This window comes from Amblyraja radiata, chromosome 38, assembly GCF_010909765.2.
Source record: "Amblyraja radiata isolate CabotCenter1 chromosome 38, sAmbRad1.1.pri, whole genome shotgun sequence".
NCBI classification, from domain to species: domain Eukaryota; kingdom Metazoa; phylum Chordata; class Chondrichthyes; order Rajiformes; family Rajidae; genus Amblyraja; species Amblyraja radiata.
The window spans coordinates 6,170,095-6,191,119 of NC_045993.1; the positions used below are offsets into that span (position 1 = coordinate 6,170,095).

General features: G+C 39.2%; 1 protein-coding gene and 1 long non-coding RNA gene across 8 annotated transcripts in view; one reads left to right on the top strand and one right to left on the bottom strand.

Annotated features, from left to right (window-relative positions):
* ep300 (E1A binding protein p300) overlaps positions 1–21,025 on the bottom strand; it is an 82,983-nt gene that overhangs the window by 49,715 nt on the left and 12,243 nt on the right. For all 7 annotated transcript variants that reach the window (XM_033013254.1, XM_033013255.1, XM_033013250.1 and 4 more), the window contains exons 2-3: positions 9,427–10,142; positions 2,133–2,303 (exon numbers count right to left, since the gene is read on the bottom strand). In XM_033013254.1, the coding sequence (XP_032869145.1) occupies positions 2,133–2,303; positions 9,427–10,142 (887 nt within the window). The remainder of the gene's footprint in view (positions 1–2,132; positions 2,304–9,426; positions 10,143–21,025) is intronic.
* On the top strand, positions 2,299–20,189 carry LOC116966892. The gene is made up of 3 exons (XR_004410086.1): positions 2,299–2,690; positions 11,590–11,592; positions 20,176–20,189. It is a non-coding gene; the product is annotated as an uncharacterized LOC116966892 (long non-coding RNA).

Genomic DNA, 21,025 nt, shown 5'->3' on the forward strand with positions numbered 1-21,025 from the left:
GTTTGGGAATTTGTCTTTATTATAGAGAGAATTCTTCTGTCATCAGCTGTGGAGGTCTTCCTTGGCCTGCCAGTCCCTTTGCGATTAGTAAGCTCACCAGTGCTCTCTTTCTTCTTAATGATGTTCCAAACAGTTGATTTTGGTAAGCCTACGGTTTCTCTGATGTCTCTGACAGTTTTATCCTTGTATCTTAGTCTCATAATGGCTCCTTTGACTTTCATTGGCACAACTTTGGTTCTCATGTTGATAAACAGCAATAAAAGTTTCCAAACGTGATGGAAAGAATGGAGGGAAGACTAGGTGCTGAGAGCTCTTATATCTGCACGAAGGAGGCAATTAAACACACCTGAGGAATTACAAACACCTTTGAAGCCATGTGTCCCAAACATTATGGTGCCCTGAAATGGGGGGGGACTATGTATAAACAAAGCTGTAATTTCTACATGGTGAAACCAAAATGTATTAAAAAAACCTTTAATAAAATCTGACAATGTGCACTTTAATCACATGTGATTCTTTCTATTAAAATCTCAAATTGTAGAGGCAAATAAATAAATGATGGGTGTTTGCCTCAAACATCATAGAGAGCACTGTATTCCGCACCGACCAGCGATCGCACTGTACAGTGACACTTTCTTACACGCTAGAGACAATGTACAATTTTACCCAAGCCAAACCTATAATTCTGCACGCCTTTGGAGTGTGGAGAAAACTGGATGTTATAGTGCAATCAGAAAATTATACAACAATCAGGAAGAATCAAGAGTTTTATGAAAGGTAAATTAGGTATAGCAAATTTTCTAGGACTCTTTAAGGATGTAACAAACAGAATGGATCAATAACCGGTATACATGGTGCATTTGAATTCTCGGAAGGCATTCAACAATGTGCCACAAAAGATTACTTTGCAAGGTAAGTTGAAATGATGTTGTAGGTGTAATATATTGGTACAGAAGTGACTGATAGAAGAGATCAGGATAAATGGGTCAGTTTCCAATTGATAAATAACAAGCGGAGTGCCACGTGGAGCAGCTACTTACAATCAATATTATTAATTTAGATGACGGGACTGTGCAGACTACATTCAAAGTTTGTGATGATACAAAGGTACTTGGCAAGTTGGGGGAGTGGGGGGGGGACAAAGGCGCACAGTTAGGTTAAATGAGTAGTTGATAGGGGGAGCATAATGTTGGAAGATGCAAGGGCCTCCATTTTGGAATGAACAAAGAAAAAGCAAATTATTATTAAATAAAGCAAGACGGCCAAATGTTATAATATAAAGAGATCTAGGGGTCCTAGTACACAAGACATAAAAGTAACATACAAGTAATTGGGAAGGTTACTAGAACGTTGACCTTTATTGCAAGAGATGGATTATAAAAGTAGACAAATTTAATGCAACACTTAAGCCCTGGTGAGATCACATCTGGTGAATGGAATTTTGATTTCCTTATTTAAGGAAAGTGATACTTGCACTGGAAGCAATGGTGCGAAGGTTCATTCTGGGATAAAGGCTTTAATGTACAGAGAAATGTTTGGCCTATACGCAGTATGAGTGATGATTGACAGGGAAAACGCTGAAAGAATGCATGCCCTCTTGGGGTATCTAGAATGAGAGGATAAGGTTTCAGAATAATGGTTCTTCATTTCAGAGGGAGGTGAACAAGAATTTCTTCCCTCATAGAGATATGATTCTTTGGAATGTCTACTCCAAGGAGCTAAGGAGATAGAGTTATTGAGCATATTCAAAGTGGATCGACATACACTTGAACTACAAGCAATCGAGAGTAGAGGGAGAAGGGTGGAAAAGTGATGTGGGGACCAAGATCTGATTAGACATGGAAACAGGCAGGCTTGGCCCATTCATCATGTTCTTATGTTTTTCAATCTTTATCATTCTTCATTACACAAATTTAACTATAACCAGAGAAACAACATAGGAAATTCAGTCACAATCCTCATCAACCCTGCATTATAAGGGAAGCATGATTTTAAAAAACTTTGAAACATCTATTCTGACATTCACTCCCTTCTACATTTTTATTGTTAACAAGGATGACCAAACTTAAACTCAACAAATCATGCATTGAGGAAATATGAGTATTAAGTTATATGCACGCATCATCACTCACCAGGTTTGGCATCCCCACACTGCCAGCAGGTTTCTTCTCCATTGTAAACTGAGGCAAGCTGTTCCCTAGCCCACCTTTATTCTGCTGGCCAAGTCCACTGCTACCCAGTGTTTGACTGGCATTCTGGCCATAAGGCTGCCCATAAGGATTCGGGGTTCCCATCATTCCCATCTAGAAGTGAACAAAATGGAATTAGTTAAATTATACCGACTCGTGCTAATGCAACATTTTCTTTGAACCTTTTTAGTATCCATTCAAATATACTGGGGTGATCGGGGGGAGCGCTAATTTTGATGTGCAGAATTATTCTGCGATTTCATGAGTAAAATTCGAGTCGTTTAACTGCAAATTCTTTTTAGATGTTCTTTTACTGTAGCTCTTAAGGGCCTCCAGTGGCAGAAAACAAATACTGCATTACAAAGTGACACAAAATCTTACAAACTATGATAATTAGCCAAAGATACCATTCGAAAAAAACTTGTCCTGGCTGAGTACGTGAGCTAATATATATATTCCAACCTTAATTAAGATTAAAAAATCTGAATATGCCCTGATCTAGTTCCTAAATAAGGAAGCTTCTACCCTATGCCAAAATGAAAACATGAAACTTTTCTAAGAAATGTTAGGAATCAAGTTCATTCCAAGTTCCCTCGTCAAAATATCTTATACATGCTCGATCAGCACCTGAACAGCATTAATACAATGGCCAATTTAATTCAAAATACCAGGCATTTCTGTATGCAGTGTTAATGACTTTCATATCAGAAGTTGCTGAAGATTTGTTTTTAAAGCTAGATAGCTGACTTTAGTTTGTTCTCTACATATTACTGTAATATAATTGAGTTACTAAGGTACCACTGCAGCTTCCCATACAAGGAAGCTGGCACATGATCTCATATTGTTTACTCCTCAAATAAATGCACAGGTGAAAGCTGCAAATCACCATTTTTGTTGTCAATTAAAATTCACTTATAGTATTTTCTAACCTGCATGTTGCAAAGGAAAACTACGGCAGGGTTTCACACACTACTTTTAAAATTCTGAATGGTGTGACCTGACACCAAGTCACCAAAGAAAGACATTAAAAGCTGGAGTAACTCAGCAAGACAGGCATCATCTCTGAAGTGGAGGAATGGGTGACGTTTTGGGTCGAGACCCTTCTTCAGAGATGCTGCCCGAGTTACTCTAGCTTTCTGTGTCTATCTTCGGTTTAAACCAACATCTGCAGATCCTTTTTACACACCAAGTCACCAAACTGGAAATGGTACCCGTTAAAGCCAAATGCTTTCAGGATTAAATTATTGGGATTCTTAAATCGAAGGCACCTTGTAAATAAAAGGAGGCAAAGTAAAACAATGGCATTGGCTACTGACGCAAAGCTTATTGATTAACCATTACAAAATGAATGTTTATTAAAAAAAAAGTGACTTGGTCATGGACCTGCTTCATTTTGATCTTTCACTCCTCCTCCCCCCCTCAATTTTACATTAATCCAAAGGGTGAAATCACCCGTGTTACAAGAATGTATTTGGAAATGTGCGAAGTGGCATTACAAGCACTCTCATAATGGTCATCTCAACTTATTCTTTGAAGTTATGATGATACTTTCCACTTCTGGTGACAAAAAACACACACATGTACATATTTTATCTGACACCAAGTCACCAATCTGGCAATAGTATCTGCCGGTCAAATGCATTCTGGATTAAGATTCACATTTCAAATGCTCTCTGAAATCGCAATTCATGCAAAAAAAAGCAAAATCAGTGTACTTTGGGATTTTTTTATAATTTAACTCAAGTTGGCTGCATTAATTAAAAATCAAGGGTGCTCCTACTGAGAATGAGCAGAACTAAAAATACAAAAATAATTTCATTTAACATAAATCCATATTAATAATATAACAGAAGAGAACATTTTGGGGCTCTCTAAAGTAGAAAATATGAGGGCTAGTTATAGGCAGAGACTTCAGAATCTTTGACCATTTTTCCAGCTGTTGAATGTGTACATTGCAAAAATATTTGGAAAAGGAAGAGTTAATAAATAGCATCTGAAGTGTCACTGACAACTTACAAGCAGTATCAAAGTGGTTGTATAGAAGTACACAAACGATTTTGCATCATTCAAACATACCACTTCAATAGATATATTTACTCAAAGTATTTCCCTTCTGACTATTAAACCATGACCACAAATTTTGCCCTCAATTCCCTGATCACTTTTCCACTGTAATGCTTCAAAATTTCTCATGGGAATGCAGATAAAATAACATTAGAGAAACTTGCAAATCATTGGTGGAGGGAAAGTAAACCGAGAGCGATTGGAAGAGGAGAGAGTTGGAAAGGGAAGAAAGAGAGAAAGAACAATGCTTGTAAATATAGACTGCAGATATTTCGGACAGAAGTTCATTTATCAGATTCGGGAGCTGCTTACAATGTCCACACTTATTGTATCAGCCTGTCTTTGAAAGGTGGTGAATCCCATTAAGCTACTGCAGACTATATGGTGAGAGTTCATCTATGATGCTACTTAATAGATAGTAGAATAATGAGCCGACAAACAAAATTCAGTATTACCAGTTTCCTGCTTTTGAGAGTTTAGAAGGAGTAGTTAAATCTTGTTAAGTTGCTGCAGTGCATCTTACTGCAACTTACTAAATGGTGGAAGTGAACACTAAGTGGTGGACAATCAAACAGAGCACTCTGTTCAAAATGGTACTGGGCCCCAAATGCTTTTACAACTGCAGGCATCAGGCTATGTGAAAAACATTATTTTACACTCTTGAATGATGCACAGTGGATGGCATGAAACCGTTAGGAATCAGAGGGCAGGTCATTCACCACAGAATCTGATCTCTTATATAGCCACTATATTAATTTGACAGGCCAGTTACATTTCTGATCAATAAGATCCTCGAGATGTGCACATAGTCGTGTTATAAATTGAATGGGGTGATCAGTGTCTTGTTGGAGCAATTACTGGCTGGTACCCATGTTGTGTAAATATTATTTGCCATATACAACAGCATCACATTGTATATGCAGCCAAAGCCACCAAAATGTAAGTGAAAGTAAACATGGTGATCAGCAGATTCCCATTTGTGACCATACGTTAAAGGAAAAGGTCATTGCCAAAACAGCTGAAGACAGTTAGGCATATGGTATTAGACTGAGGAACTACGAAGTTTGTTAAAATCGTGTGGGGGGGAAAAAATATTTCAAATAACTGGATGGAAAGATGCATCACTTAGCACATGGATTCCATTGTTAATTTGTGCATTCAGAAGGCGGTGAACCATTGGAATGTCCTGCACCAGAGGTCTGTGGAGACTCAGCTGCTACATTTATTCAAGCAGAGATTGATTTCTGGACATTAAGGCAAATAGTGCACAAAAAATCTTGGTGGCAAGTGGAGTACCTTCTAAGGGTTGAATGGACTACTTCTGCGCCTATCCATATATTTAGATAAGATTCTTTACTACAGATTGTGTGTTTACTTGACACCTAAAAGTGCCCAGCTTTTGCTGGGGTTATCAACAGCTGCCCGATACTTCATTCAACTGGTTTTCCTCACATGAGCTCAGATAACGAATGATGGATCAATGTAATGACACTTTAAAAGAGCAAAATTGATGACAAGATAATAAAATACAATTACAGAGGTTAATTTAGAGGAAAACCAGTGTAACTTAGCCATATACTCAAAAGCTATTTAACATGGGGAGGTAGGGCCGACTGCAGAATATGCAGTTTAGTCAGATCCTGACCATAATACGGAAGCACTGCCAGAGTAACTTAGAATATCACAGCAGAGAGCCTGGTTAATTTGTCACTATTCATCATACAATGTAAACATTACAAAATTATGGACATTACTTTCTAATCTGTAACCCAGAACAAAGGAATAATATTTCAAAAGTAGGATATGCATTGGACAGTAATTACCTTGTACTACTCTAATGGGCCTGTCCCACTTGGGCGATTTTTCAGGCGACTATCAAGTTGCCAGCAGTCGCCTGAAAAACCGACAACTGGTACGGCGACTGTCAAGAGTGGAACACACACACACACACATCGCTTTCTTCACCAGCCCGTTATGCAGGTGGGGGGACCAGGCAAGCGGGGGAGCGCTGTCTGAGTGAAATTCACAGTTCAAAGCCAAGGTGATACAGAAACACACCACGATGAACAGGAAGGTTTGCGCTGTAATTAAGACAGCTAAAGCGCAGTGTACGGTAAGTCCTTTAAAAGAGTGGAGGAGAGGGGGAAGAAGGAGTGGGGACAACTTTTCAGCCAGAGATATACGGCTGTGAAGTTCGGCGGACATTAACATTACTGGTTGGTTATCGGTTCTGAAAACTACCGCTTACGTTTCCCCCCTAATGAGCCAATGAAATTCACCAGTCAGCACCAGCTACAACCTACGAGAACCTTTGACCTTCTGGCAACCGACTAGGACCTCCTGGCGATCCACCTACGGCATGAGAATTCTCACTACTCTCCATGGCGGCATCATTCTGGTCGCCGTTAATTTTTCAACATGTTGAAAAATTTGCGGCGACCATAATGAGGCCGCGACAGAAGAAAATGACCTGATTTTCTTGAACTGCATAGGCAACAGATGGTGCTTACACCACAGCATAAGAACAAAGAGGGGAAAGGAGCTGGGCCCTGTGCTGCACAACCAACAACATGTTAAGCCAAACTTTAGACTCAAGTTCAGCCATTCATGTTTAAGGAGAAACTTAGAAATTGTTTAGAAATTGTCATCCTTTAGAACCAACAATCAGAGCGCAACTGTATTGCCTTCATTTACACGACTTGACTAAAATTAAATTTATATAAGCAATTTCATTCTGTCTCCATAAAATGTCAGTCAAGCTACTGCAGGTATAAATCATAACTTTCCGTCAAATTTAGAAAAGCAAATAATTTAAACAGTACTGCATGTGCTAAAGCAAATATTCTGAACAGTTAAATTATTGAGAATAGCTTAAAATGATAGCTTCTTAATGGGAAGTAAGAAAGTAGATCTAAACTCTGAAAATTCAAATACATTTGTATTCAAGATATTGAAAGGAACCCCTAGACAGATTAATTAATTTGAACTATAGCCATAAATATTAGTTAAATATGACAAAGTGATCATGCCCATCAAAACCTCTTATCCCTAAAAGCAATGTAGAGGAAAGCACAGTAATCTCCATAGTCTTCATTTTATTATTTTCAATTGCCATTGACAAGTGAGTGCAAAGATCAGCACGACTCAGTTTGTGAATTGGATTTATAAAATGCACTATTATTGTTGCCAACCCACCCCCACGATGATGACTGAAGCAAATTACTGGTTCATGGTCACTGATGAACAATTTAAATTTACCATGTAGGGACTTCTTCCCTTCCCAAAATCCACATGTGGGGACAAACCCTTTCGTAAGATGTTTCAAAGACATTATTTGGGAAAGATCACTGAATTATTTCATCTACTGAAATACCTCACCCATTCTTTTCTCTGCAAACATGTTTATCCAAATCTCGGCTGCCTTTATCCAAACTCACACCATTCATCCTGTGCTCAATCCTCAAATTTAGTGCTCATTTGAACAACACCCTGTTTTTAAATTTTCATCCTATTTATCAAATTCCCACACGTCTTTGCTCCTCCAATCTCTCTTACTAGTTCTACAGTCCTTTCCAGAATATTTGATTTTAATCTCTATTAGGAAAATTAGGAATGGGCATTATATGCTGAACATGACAGAGAAGCCCATACACAAATAGAACAGAATTGGTGGCCTTGTCTTTGGTTGCCAATGGAACTTCCTCCCTCAACCCCTCTCCTTCTCCAAATGTCTTCTCACCACAAACTCCTTAAATCTTCCCTGATTAAACGTTTGAATAATCAGCCTTTATAGCTGCTTTAAAGCCCAATCTCAAATTTTCAATATCTTCCTACGAAATGCATTGAGACATTTTACCCCATTAAATGTGGTGATTTTCCTCACAATCTAACCTTTGGGCGTAGATGGTTAACACACAAGATTAACCTTGGGTCTTATTTATTGTGAATATCCAGTTGAATCATAGCTGTTATGTGGTTTGGCAAAGATAATCCAATCATAATTTCTAGCAAAAGTAGCTTACAATTTAAGATTATGTTGATATATAGAAGTAAATTGCAATCATCTCCACATGGTCTCCTCTGCATTAGGGAAGTCAAACATAAATTAGATCAGTGCCATGGAACACCTCTGCTCGCTCCACAAATGTTCCAAAGCATTCGCACATTTCTGAGTATCTGTCTACAGTATCAACATTGGTATAAAGCTCAAGATATATCTATAATTTGCGCTTTGCAGAATTTGCATTTCATATTAAATTGATTTCAATTATTCTGCTGTACACCACCTCAGAACTTTTGTTATTGAATAATCCTTTCAATACCCAATTTTACCTTGTACTATTGCCTCTTCTGTCATTTAATTACACAAGCCAAATACTAAACATTGGCCTTTCCTCCTCCATCCCCCTTTCCCTTTCTTGATTTTGTTTGCTCTAACTTTTAGCAGTTTTCATGATCATCAAACAGAAATATTTAGTCATTCGTTCAACGGAGAGGGTCCAGAGGAGATTTACACAAATGATCCCAGGAATGAGTCGGCTAACATGTGATGAGCGTTTGACAGCACTGGGTCTATACTCGCTGGAGTTTAAAATAATGTGGACCTCATTGAAACGTACAGGCTCGGATAGAGTGGATGGGGAGAGGACGTGGGAGAGTCTATGACTAGAGGTCATAGCCACAGAATTAAAGGATGTTCTTTTAGGAAGGAAATGAGGAGGAATTTCTTTAGTCAGAGAGGGGTGAATCTGTGGAAATCTTTGCCACAGAAGGTGTGGAGGCAAAGTCTGGGGATATATTTAAGACAGAGATGGATTCTTGATCCATGGTGTCAGAGGTTATGCGGAGAAGGTAGAAGAATGGGGTTAGGAGGGAGAGATAGATCAACCATGATTGTATGGCAGAGTAGACTTGATGGGCCGAATGGCCAAATTCTGCTCCTATCACTTATGATCTTATGAACACTTTTTTTCTATTGGGAAGACCACCTTGAGTTAGCAGGCACTAGATCAATTAAGTATTTCAAGAACTGATTTCCAATTTCCAGCATCAGTACTAATACACATTTGCCACATCCCCAATAGTGTCATTCGCGGAATAGAGGCTCATCACATTTTTTAATACAATTTCACTTTCATGTTAATGTACACAGTGCAAAATGCTTGGCTCTTACCTTGCTCAATGCCCCAGGCTGGGGTCCTTTGAGACCAGCTGCCATCTGAGGTGATCCTTGGGATAACGATTCAGCAAGTAGGTTATTTGTGTTGGACATGCCTGGACTTGAGTACTGTACATTAGGTCTGCCCCTTCCGGCACCAAGAGAACCGTTCATTACTTGTCCCTGGATCATGCCCTGAGTATTCACACTGTTCATCAGAGCTGGATTCATATTAGCATTCATGCTCATTCCTGCTTGGTTGGTTGGACTGTTTACACCAGGCATCAAACCGGTTGCTGACGTATGAAGCTGGTCGTGTTTTTGGGGGTTCACGGACTGTGGCGTTGTAGGTCGCTGGTTGGCTCCACTTCCTCCAATCCCCATATTGGGAGGGGACGTAAGACCACCTTGCGTTAACGGGCTCTTGACCATGCTACTTAAACTTCCTATACTGGGACTATTCTGTTGACTTTGGCTGCCTACGGACTGAACTGGACTATCCATGGATCGTGATGAGGCACCACCAGAGCTGACTGTTCCATGTCCCATGTTGATACTAGAACCACCGCTTCTCAGAAGTTCTGACAGTTGCTTGTGCTTCGAGGCAGCATCCTGCACCATGCCAACACCAGTTAGCTGAGCCAAGTCACCTCCGTTTGTCAGTCCTAAAGGATCTGAACGGATCAATTCATCTGGCAAGTCATTCTCAAGATCAAAAAAGGGTCCAAAATCTGCAAAGAAAAACAAACACAAATTAAAAAATGTTTTCATTTGCAGGATATAATTGTAATCACTCCCATTTTGTTATCTACTCTACTTTCCCTCTGGTTTCTGCCACGAGTGTCAGTTTTGAGGATCTTCGCAGACCTTCCAGAACCATCCCTTGGATTATGGGGTTACAGCAGACATCAGCAATAAGACTCCATCCCTTCCATAAGTAGAGCCACCATAAGTTCTATCAAAACTAGCTTCCATAATAAATATGGAACATAAATCAGCCGAAATGCTTTATAGCAAACTACATGTTTCCTTTGAATGAGCTATAAAGACCCTTCTTTCATTTCCATCTTTAGTAGGAAGATAAAAAGGCCACACATTTCTTCAGTAACAGGCCCCAAAGCAGAACAAAGCAATTTAAGGGTTGAGAAGATAGGAATGCACAAATAGAAGTTACAAGGCCATTAAAAATAGGATTCTGGTCCACAGGGATAGAATTGAAAGCAGAAATCTAAAGGCTTTGCCTGATCATACAAAGTATTCGCAACAATTTGAATCTTCACATTAGGTATGGGAACAAGGTAAGATGTTTTACAAGGTGACATAACTGAACAATATACCTTCACACTACAAAGAGCAACGGAGAGACACAGAAATTAAGAAATGCAATAGAAATAGAAAAAGCCTTTTTAGATCTGCTCAGCCATTCAACATTGTGACACCACTATTTTGATTCCACTCTCCCACTCATACATTTTTAAATATTCTTCATACAAAGTTTTGAATATATGGAACACTCAGTTTTGATTTCAGAAAGTGTTCCAAAACATGTGCCTCATCTCAGACCTAAAATAGTTGATCCTTATTTTCAGACTATAACATCAAGCTTGAGATTTTAAAAGGCGGGATTCTCACAGGCTTGACAGATCACTCCCACCGAGATATCTTTCAATAAACGTTGGGACAGAATCCAATCAGTTTCCAGCGTGACTTTCCATTGACAAAGAAATTAGAAGTACCTAAGTAAGTTAAGAATCATGCCGTCTTTAGCTTATGCTTGTTTTGGGGGTTAGTCCCCTTCAATTTTCTCTACAGCATATAAAAGGCATGCTCAATTGGGTTCAGATCGCGTGATTGACATGCCGAATAAGAGGTTATCTGTACTTTATTGCAGACTCAAGTAACCAATGCAAGATTGAATGAAGGTTAAAATTCTGATAACTGCCTTTTATGCCAAGAGTTTACCAATATTAAACACAAAAGTTATGCAGGATGAAACTCAATCCCACCCATAAGGTTTAAACATGAGAATTGTTGAGATCAGGATTTGTTAGAAGACAAAATCACAAATTTAGTTTGTAATAATTTGCAAAATATAACCATTAACACAAAACATAATTAACTAGTACAACAACCTTCCAGAGTTACAAATAAACTTAAATTAAAAACTTCAGATGTTAGGGAGTTTATTCGATTATATCATAGCAAGTTTGTGTAAAGGAACCAATATGGGAAATCGACATTTCTGTCAGTATAAGTTATACTGTATTTTGCTTTATAATTTATAAAAAGCGTTTTGAAGAGATGTAGGAGGGAAGCACTAGGTTATTGGATACTCATATCACTCAGGCTTTAGGCAACACAGATTTCCTCACCCTTCCCCATTCACTGCCACCAGTCATTTAAACAAATGTATTCCAAATAGATGTAATTTTTTTTAAACCAATGTGCTGGTATTTTGTTGCATATCCTTCGCATGCAATGACTGCATGAAGTCTGCCATTCATGGACATCACCAGTTGCTGGGTGTCTTCTCTGGTGATGCTCTGCATGTATTGGAGCCATCTTTAGCTTATGCTTGTTTTGGGAGTTAGTCCCCTTCAGTTTTCTCTTCAGCATATAAAAGGCATGCTCAATTGGGTTCATTCAGATCGGGTCATTGACATGGCCACTCAAGAATTTACCATTTTTTTAGCTTTGAAAAACTCCTTTGTTGCTTAAGCAGCATGTTTGGGATTATCGTCGTGCTGTAGAATGAACCACCAGCCAATGAGTTTTGAGGCATTTGTTTGAACTTGAGCAGATAGGATGTGTCTATACACTTCCAAATTCATTATGCTACTACCATCAGCAATTGTATCATCAATGAAGATAAGTGAGCCAGTACCTTCAGCAGCCATACTTGCCCAGGCCATAACACCCCCACCACTGTGTTTCACAGATGAGGTGGTATGCTTTGGATCTTGGGCAGTTCCTTCTCTCCTCCATACTTTGCTCTTGCCATCACTCTGATATGTTAATCTTTGTCTCATCTGTCCACAAGACCTTTTTCCAGAACTGTGGCTCGTTTTAAGTACTTTTTGCAAACTGTAATATGGCCATCCTATTTTTGCGGCTAACCAGTGGCCATTAACAAATCCACACCTGACTCCTGAAGAGTGTTTCAGATCTGTCGGACAGGTGTTTGGGGATTTTTCTTTATTATAGAGAATCTTCTGTCATCAGCTGTGGAGGTCATCCTTGGCCTGCCAGTCCCTTCGCAATTAGTAAGCACACCAGTGCTCTTTTTCTTCTTAATGATGTTCCAAACAGTGATTTTGGTAAGCCTAAGGGTTGACTGATGTCTCTAACAGTTTTAGTCTTGTTTCTCAGTCTCATAATGACTTCTTTGAATTTCATTGGCACAACTTTCTTCCTCACGTTGATAAACAGCAATAAAAGTTTCCAAAGGTAATGGAAAGACAGTAGGAAAGACTAGGTGCTGAGACCTCTCTTACACCTGCATTAAGGAGGCAATTAAACACACCTGAGCAATTACAAACCCTTGTGAAGCCATGTGTCCCAACATTATGGTGCCCTGAAATGGGGGACTATATATAAACACAGCTGTAATTTCTAAATGGTGAAACCAAAATGTATAAAAATGGCCTTAAAAAAAACCTGACAATGTGCACATTAACCACATGTGATTCTTTCTATTACAAATTTCAAATTGTGGAGTACAGAGGCAAATAAATAAATTATGGCTCTTTTCACCCCCAAACATTATGGAGGGCACTGTGAGCAACCCAACTGGATCTCTGTCCAATCAAAGAGCAATAAATACTAATACACAGCTAATATTTATATTTCCTGAAGCAACTCTAAGGCTCATCAAATGGGATTATATTTTTAGAATCCCTGAAATAGGTACAACTTCCTAAGTAATACCTATGGAAATTTGTAGAAAATTATTTGTGTAGTAAATAACTTCTGAGTAAATACCCATGTGCAGACAATTTATATGCTCAAAACTGATGTTTAAATATTCGGATTCATGGTTAAATCTACTAAAACAAGAATTCCACATATTGCAAATCTGGTATACTGCAGATTTGGTATGTAAAATTCCAGTTTTATGCACATAACTCTTTCGTCTCTCTATTATGAGTGCAACTTAGTCAAATTACCGCATATGGTATTGTACATTTTCTTCGCTTCTTCTGAAGCTTTCATACAAACACTTTCTCATTACCTGTAAAAGTACAGATGCTTTAGATGATTAATTATTTCAAAAAATGAAAACAGAAAGCTCATCTATATTCATGTAAAGTAGAAACATTGCAATTATAATCAAGAAACTTGTACATCCTAAATCCCAAGGAATTGCTGAAGGATAACTTGCTTCCATTCCCAACTCCAAGATGCTGTGGAACCTGATCAGGCCACCTTGGGACACACAAACTCTGCCACAATTTTACAGGTGATACTTGTGGAGCGGATCAGCAAATGGGGTGTTCAGGTGGTGCTGCACTCCATAATTTCCACCGAGCCCTCAAGATTCTTTTGTTCTATAGGTACTCCTCCACCCTTTAATGGTCACAGATTAGGAACAATGACAATCCGCTAGGAACGCTAGAGTACTTGTGTCTTGCCAACGTTTATTGCAAAGTTAATTAATGGATGCTTCACTGAATGACTCGGTAATCACTTGGAACTCAACACTCAAACGTGCACATATACAGTGTTGTCTATGTACTGTACTCCGCAGTTTTGGGGACAGAGCCTTCTCCAGGGCAGCTCCCAGGCTCTGGAACTCCCTCCCCCAACTGATCCGCAATTCCGTGTCCCTCACCATCTTCCAGTCCCACCTCAAGACCCATCTCTTCACCTCTGCCTATCCCTAGCCCCACGTCCCCCTCCCTTTTCATCTGTGCATTAATTGCCTCATATTGTGTTTTGTATTGAAGTCTGTCTTTACTTTGTGTACTAGTCATGTCTCTACTATTTATTTCATTCCCCTTACATGTTTTTCCTCTACCTGCTAAATTTTTGAAAGGTGTCCTTGAGACTCTTGAAAGGCGCCCATAAATAAAATGTATTATTATTATTATTACATTTATGACCAGGATGAAGACACCTTGGTTCAGGAGTTGAACAAATTACTTATTCGGCCTATAGATTAGCATGCACATTGTATAACTAATTGAAAACATTTAAAAACCATGGACTTTAAAAAAAAAATCTAAAAATTTAAGTAAATTGAACTGTATTTGTCAAGAAGCAATTAAAAAATAAAAATCGACACTTAAAAGGAACAGTTCTTACATATTTAGATTACAAGATTAAAAATGATTTTTTAGTTAAAAGAAGAATTGAGCATTTTCTCAAACTTATTCCATACTAGATCACAGTTGGTCTGTGAATCAAATGCATGCTATGACATTGCCCATGTCATTTATTATCTTTTGTTATCTATCAACCTCAGATTTAGAAACATAATAAAATAGGGACAAGAGTACGTTATATGGACCAAATATCCACTTTTTTACAATTACTTAACCATTACTTTAAAAAAGACAATTTATCTAGCATAAACAAAAATATCACAACTAGGATAGAATAACTAAACAAAATCCCAAAACTAGGACAAATGTAAAGTTAATTGACACCCAATCAGGCAGTAACAGATTAAATATATAAAGTAGGTTCACAAGGTTAATTCCCAGGATGGCAGGACTGTCATATGCTGAGAGAATGGAGCTCTGGAATTTAGAAGGATGAGAGGAGATCTTATTGAAACATATAAGATTATTAAGGGTTTGGACATGCTGGAGGCCGGAAACATGTTCCCGATGTTCGGGGAGCCCAGAACCAGGGGCCACAGTTTAATAATAAGGGGTAAGCCATTTAGAACGAAGATGAGGAAACACTTTTTCACACAGAGTTGCGAGTCTGTGGAATTCTCTGCTTCAGAGGGCGGTAAAGGCCGGTTTTCTGGATACTTTCAAGAGAGAGCTAGATAGGGCTCTGAAAGACATTGATTGTGGATGATCAGCCATGATCACATTGAATGGCGGTGCTGGCTCGAAGGGCCGAATGGCCTACTCCTGCACCTTGTCTATTGTCTGATGTACAACATTTTGCAAATATGGGGATACAATGCATAGTGAAGTCACAAATAAAGATTGAACAAATCTATATCAGCTACATTTTGTCATTTTATCCTTTTTTTGGCCATTTAACCCAATAAATGGGGGGGAAAATAGCTGTTGAACACTTTTGTTATTAGAATGAAACAGGTATTTGCTAAAGCCACTAAACATTAAGATTTCATCTAAATTTAATAGAACCATTACTTCATGTTTGAATGAACGAGATGACAAGCTATATTTCAAAAGGAAATAAAGCTGTGCTATCAATTTATATAGTCCACATTGAGATATTAGCAAAGTGTGAAAACTAACTCAAGAAATGGACCAACTGGAATGCTGCCAGTTATTAAAGCAAAGAGACAGAACTCGATTTCCAGTGATGACAATAGATTAATAATTATGCGATGACATTGTTGCTCACTTGACTAGTGTAGCCATTAATTTAGTTTGGTAATTTCATAACTACTGTAAACCCTTGTTTTAACAGAACTCTTTTGAACGGACTTCAGTTATAGCATGGTGACTATTAGACAACGGCGAGCTATTCTTCACCCACCACACGGTCTGGTTGATGTGGCTGTTGTTGCGACTCATGATGTAGCCCCTGACGACAACACTTTCTTCAGGCAGCTCTGGACGCGCTCTGCCACCATGGGGCTCCTTCCGCTCTCACCAGTTGCTGTTTCTTCCTGTTGGCTGTCGCTTCATCCGATCCACCGTCACCTCATCCCGTCCCTTTGCCCACTCCACTGCTTCCCTCTCCACCTCTGCCTCCTGCTCCCCTGTTGTCACCAAAATATTCCACCTTAGATGTCAGCGACCGCGGGAGGAAGACGTGGCAGAGCGAACAACTCGACAGCCGACAGGAGAAATGGCAGCAGGTGTGAAGGAATGGGGCCCCACACTTACTGAGCGCGTCTTGTCGTTGGCAGCAACCTGAAAACAGAGCCGAAGTCCAGGGGCTACAATGTGAGCTGCAATAACAGCCATGTCAACCAGACCATGCAGTACCTGAAGGGCTCGCTGGTGCAGACCAGCGGCATTAGTGCCTTGTTTAAAGGTGAAACGAATTGCTGGAGTAACTCAGCAGAATGAATCGGCCTGAAGCGTCCCGACATTATCTATCCACGTTCTCCAGAGATGCTGGACTCCAGAAATGTGTGTTCTTTTGCGTATTAACCATCAACTACGGTTCTTTGTTTCAACAACATAGAATGATAGTACCTTACTCGATTATAGCAGACAATCAACAATAACGGCTGCCTATGGTCTGTTATGACGAGTTTACTGAATGTGTAAACTGCAGGAAATGTGTCCACTTAATCCACAATTTTACAATTAAAGTTTCAAATTTAACTAAGCCTCCACAACATCGACTAACTTGAAGTAACAGTGTCAAATGACTAGAGATAGAGTCTGTGCCTATCGTCAAACATCCATTTACGCTAATTCCATATTAATCCATTTTGTACTCTAATTCCCCCCAGCTTTTACCACTTACCCTCACATTAGGAGCAATTTACTTACGGACCCATGACTGGGATTTATGGGAAAACTGGGACGCCAGGAGGAAACCTACGTAATCACACGGAGAACGTGCAAACTCAACACCGTCAATTCAAAGTCTAAATTAAACTCGGGTCTCTTGCACTAAGAGACAGCGACTCTGTTAGCATCGATGTCACCCGGGGTTATAAACATTCATACCAACTAAATAACGTATTGCATCCTGATCACATTATATTCAATGAACCCCTCCGCAAATGAACTGAACCGTGGTATTTTCATATTGTTTATGACAGACTCAATGGGTTGCATGGCCTCCCATGTCTTTTTTTACTCGTTTATTTTCCTGTGACCTATTCTCTTACACATTCTCATTAACACCTCTGATTGTTTTACTACCATCCTAGACTACAGGCAATTTACACTAGCCAATTAACCAGCAAATCTTTGGAATGTGGAGGAAATGGGAGCACCCAGGGGAGAATAGGCAAATTTCACACACATCAGTACTGTCAAAAGTGTTTAGTTGTCCTATGTACCATGAACGGATCAATTAAATCCTTGCTTGCTGCAGCATTACAGGCATATTAACGCAATTAGACAATGAATAAAAATATTATAATGAAGAATACAATAAATCATCAGACATACTAGGTAACCAGACCATAATAGTGCAAACCAAAGTACATAGTGCAACCAAAACAAAGTCCATCATAGATCGTTGCTGAGGTACGGTTCCAGTTAGAGTTGTGCATCCCAATTGGCGATTTTGCCAGTGTCAATGCAGTGCCGCCAAAAGATTTTGAGCAATTCAAAATCCAGCAGCGACAAAAATGTGGTTGCGACACTTGAAAAAACACCGTGCGTCATACGTCGTCACGCCGCGTATCTTTCGGTGACATGAAACGTCAGTCAATGATGCTGGCAGTCACAGAAAAAATCGCCAAGTGGGACAGGCCCTTTATAGTTATGGTTAAAGAGCCCGATATTTGATGAGATGACACTGTTCTTGAACTTGGAGGTCACAGTAGTAGGCTCTTATATATTCTTCCTGAGAGCAGCAAGTTAAGAATGTGGACAGGGTGGTGTGGGTCTTTGACGATATTAGCTGTCTTTTTAGGCAGCGCTTTGCGTAGATAGCTTCGATGGTGGAGAATTCAATACCCACGGTGGACCGGGCCAATGTCCACTACTTTGTGCAGCCTCCTTTGATCTTGGGCGTTCGAGTTACAAACCAGGTTATGATGCAACCAGTCACATACTCTTTACTGTTCACCAGTAGAAGTTTAATAAAGTATTCAGCGACAGGTTGAAATCTCCTTAAACCTTTGAAGAAGTAGAGGCACTGATGAACTTCTTTTGTGATTGAATCAATGTGCTGGTGCCAGCCCATATCTTCAGAGATTTTTTAACCCAAGAACTTGAAGCTGTTGACTCCATCACCGTACCGTCAATGAACGCAAACTAACCAATCCTCAACTTCCTCCTTCTGATGTCAATCATCACCCTGGTCTTCCTAACATTCAGAGCAAGATTGTTCTGGCACCATTATCGATCTCCGTCCTATACTCTGACTCATCATTACCTGTTATTCGTCGAACTAGTGTCATTGTCAATTTAGAGATGGCTTAGGAACCGTCTAGGTACACAATCATGGGTAGGAGTGAGCGGGAGACTGAGCGCACAACCTTGAGTGTCTCCTGTGCTGATGGCCTGAAGAACTGTTGTTTCCAATTCATACTGATTGTAGTCCGACAAGTGCACTTTCTGCGGAGCATTATCATGCTTTCACATCCAAACGTCACTTAAATACCAATAATATTTTCCCTTATGTGTTGCTAGTAACACATGAAAATGTCCTAATCTACTTAGCAAAGAGCAAACAAACTAAACGTTACAATGAGCAGCACGAGGAGATATTTGAATAGGGCTGCTAGTATCACTTAGCCACTGCAGGGATACGAATATAAAAAAAAGAGCCCCTTAAGCCTTCTGTACAATCCAACCCAAGATTCTACCTGATCCAGAGTCCAAGGCAACTTTCCAATCCAATCCCCTATTCTTTGATAACTTTATTGTCCATATGATCAAGTTCTGAACATACTTAACTGCCACAATTCTGCCACATGACCATCAGAAAAGTAATCCTTCCTATCTCTAGTCTTAAACATACATGCGACTCATTTATCCTAATCCCTCATGTCCCTAATTTTGAGTTCTCCAGCCAAAGGAAACAGCTTCTGGCCACCTACCCTGTTCAATCCTTCCAGAATTATATTTCAACAAGATTTCCTCCCATTCTCGTAATCATCAGTAAATTTGGATCAATATTCCCTAATCTCTCTTCACAGATCAACTCCTATTACCATGCAGTCCCTCCAATATCCACCATCACAGTGCTTGTTGCAGCTCCGAGGCTTTTTTTGCACTTTCTTTGTAGCTGTAATATTGTATTATGCACTCTTGATTTTCTCTTTTGCACAACACATGACAATAAACTAATACCAAGAATTACTCGTGAATCTAAGCAGCACCATATCCAAGGGAGGAATGTCATTACTTAGTAATGTAGAACAAATCTACAAAGAATTCCATGTGGTCTAACCAGAGCACTACATATTAGAAGCAAGATTTATTCATTCTTACTCCAAATCTCTTTCAATAAACATTTATTTTTCAATTAACATGAAGTAGCAGATCACGATCCTGCTGTTACATAAGTTATTATCCATATTTTTTTTAAATTGCGACCATATGACAAATTGAGTAACCACACTTTCCTTAAACAATGCTGTGAATTACCTTTCTGCTCATTGCGCATGGATGCAATTTGGTGCAAGTTGGGAGATGTGAGCAGCATGGGACTTGTTTTATGGAAAGTTAAGTTTATAGAAGGTAGAATCTAAAAGATTGGCTACCAGAGCTTCAAAGTTGACTAGACTAGAATTAATAAAGGCTGGTTTCAACAAAACACGAGCTGTGGGAGGCATGGAGTGGAACAATACTTGGAGTTATACTCAGATCACTTTATGATGGCATGGATATGATAGGATTCTCATTATAGGGTGCAAGTGACACCAGGGATTCAAATGGGTGGGCTTTGCCTCAGACAACAGCAAGGAACAAGGGTGGTCAATGGTAAGAGAACAACCATAGCAATAACTTAAAGAAGCATCTGCAGGCTTCCAAATATATAGTTCAGCATACGTCAGAGACCATGAATATTTACAGTCAGCTAATTTGGAAATGGAAGTCTCTTCGCTCTGCTGCCTCGGTAATGACCGTATAATAAAAATTAACAATGAGATTTGTTCCACGTTTCTCTCCCCAATGCCTTCATCCCAAATTTTCCTCCGAAATACCATAATTTACAAAAACACCAAGCATCAGCACAATTAAGAAATAATCAGCTAACATTACCACACATAATACAAAGATGGCATAACTCGGGAACTATGTCCTGACATTTTCTGAAAAGGGAGGAAAATAAGAGAAAGCACAGTGAAAAATATTTTCAACCTAGCATGAAATCAAATGGAAAGGAAGTCACAAAGTGTAACATTCACCAAGTAATGGAGGACCTAATGCCGAGGCAGTTCACATAAAACAAACACGTTCCTTTAAAAGAAACATGGATTGTATGCCCAAGGTGATGCGTGCTGAAGAAAAAGGAAACTGAAGAAAAAAAACACGTTACAGATAACTTTCAGCTAAATCCAGAACAATAACAGCAAGAACAGGAGGGAAATTAAAGTAAATAAGGCACTGAAAAGGCATTATTAAACTGAGCCCCCAAATATACTGGGCCAAAATCCTGCCCAATAAATACCAGCAGGTCCAAGCTTAAATTGCTTGAATTTATCCATTCATATCACACATTCCAAATGCAATAACAAATTCACATGCAGCCCAGTATCAGAGCACAAACTTCCAGATTCCCCAACATGTATTACTGATAATCTGGATAGGGTTAGATC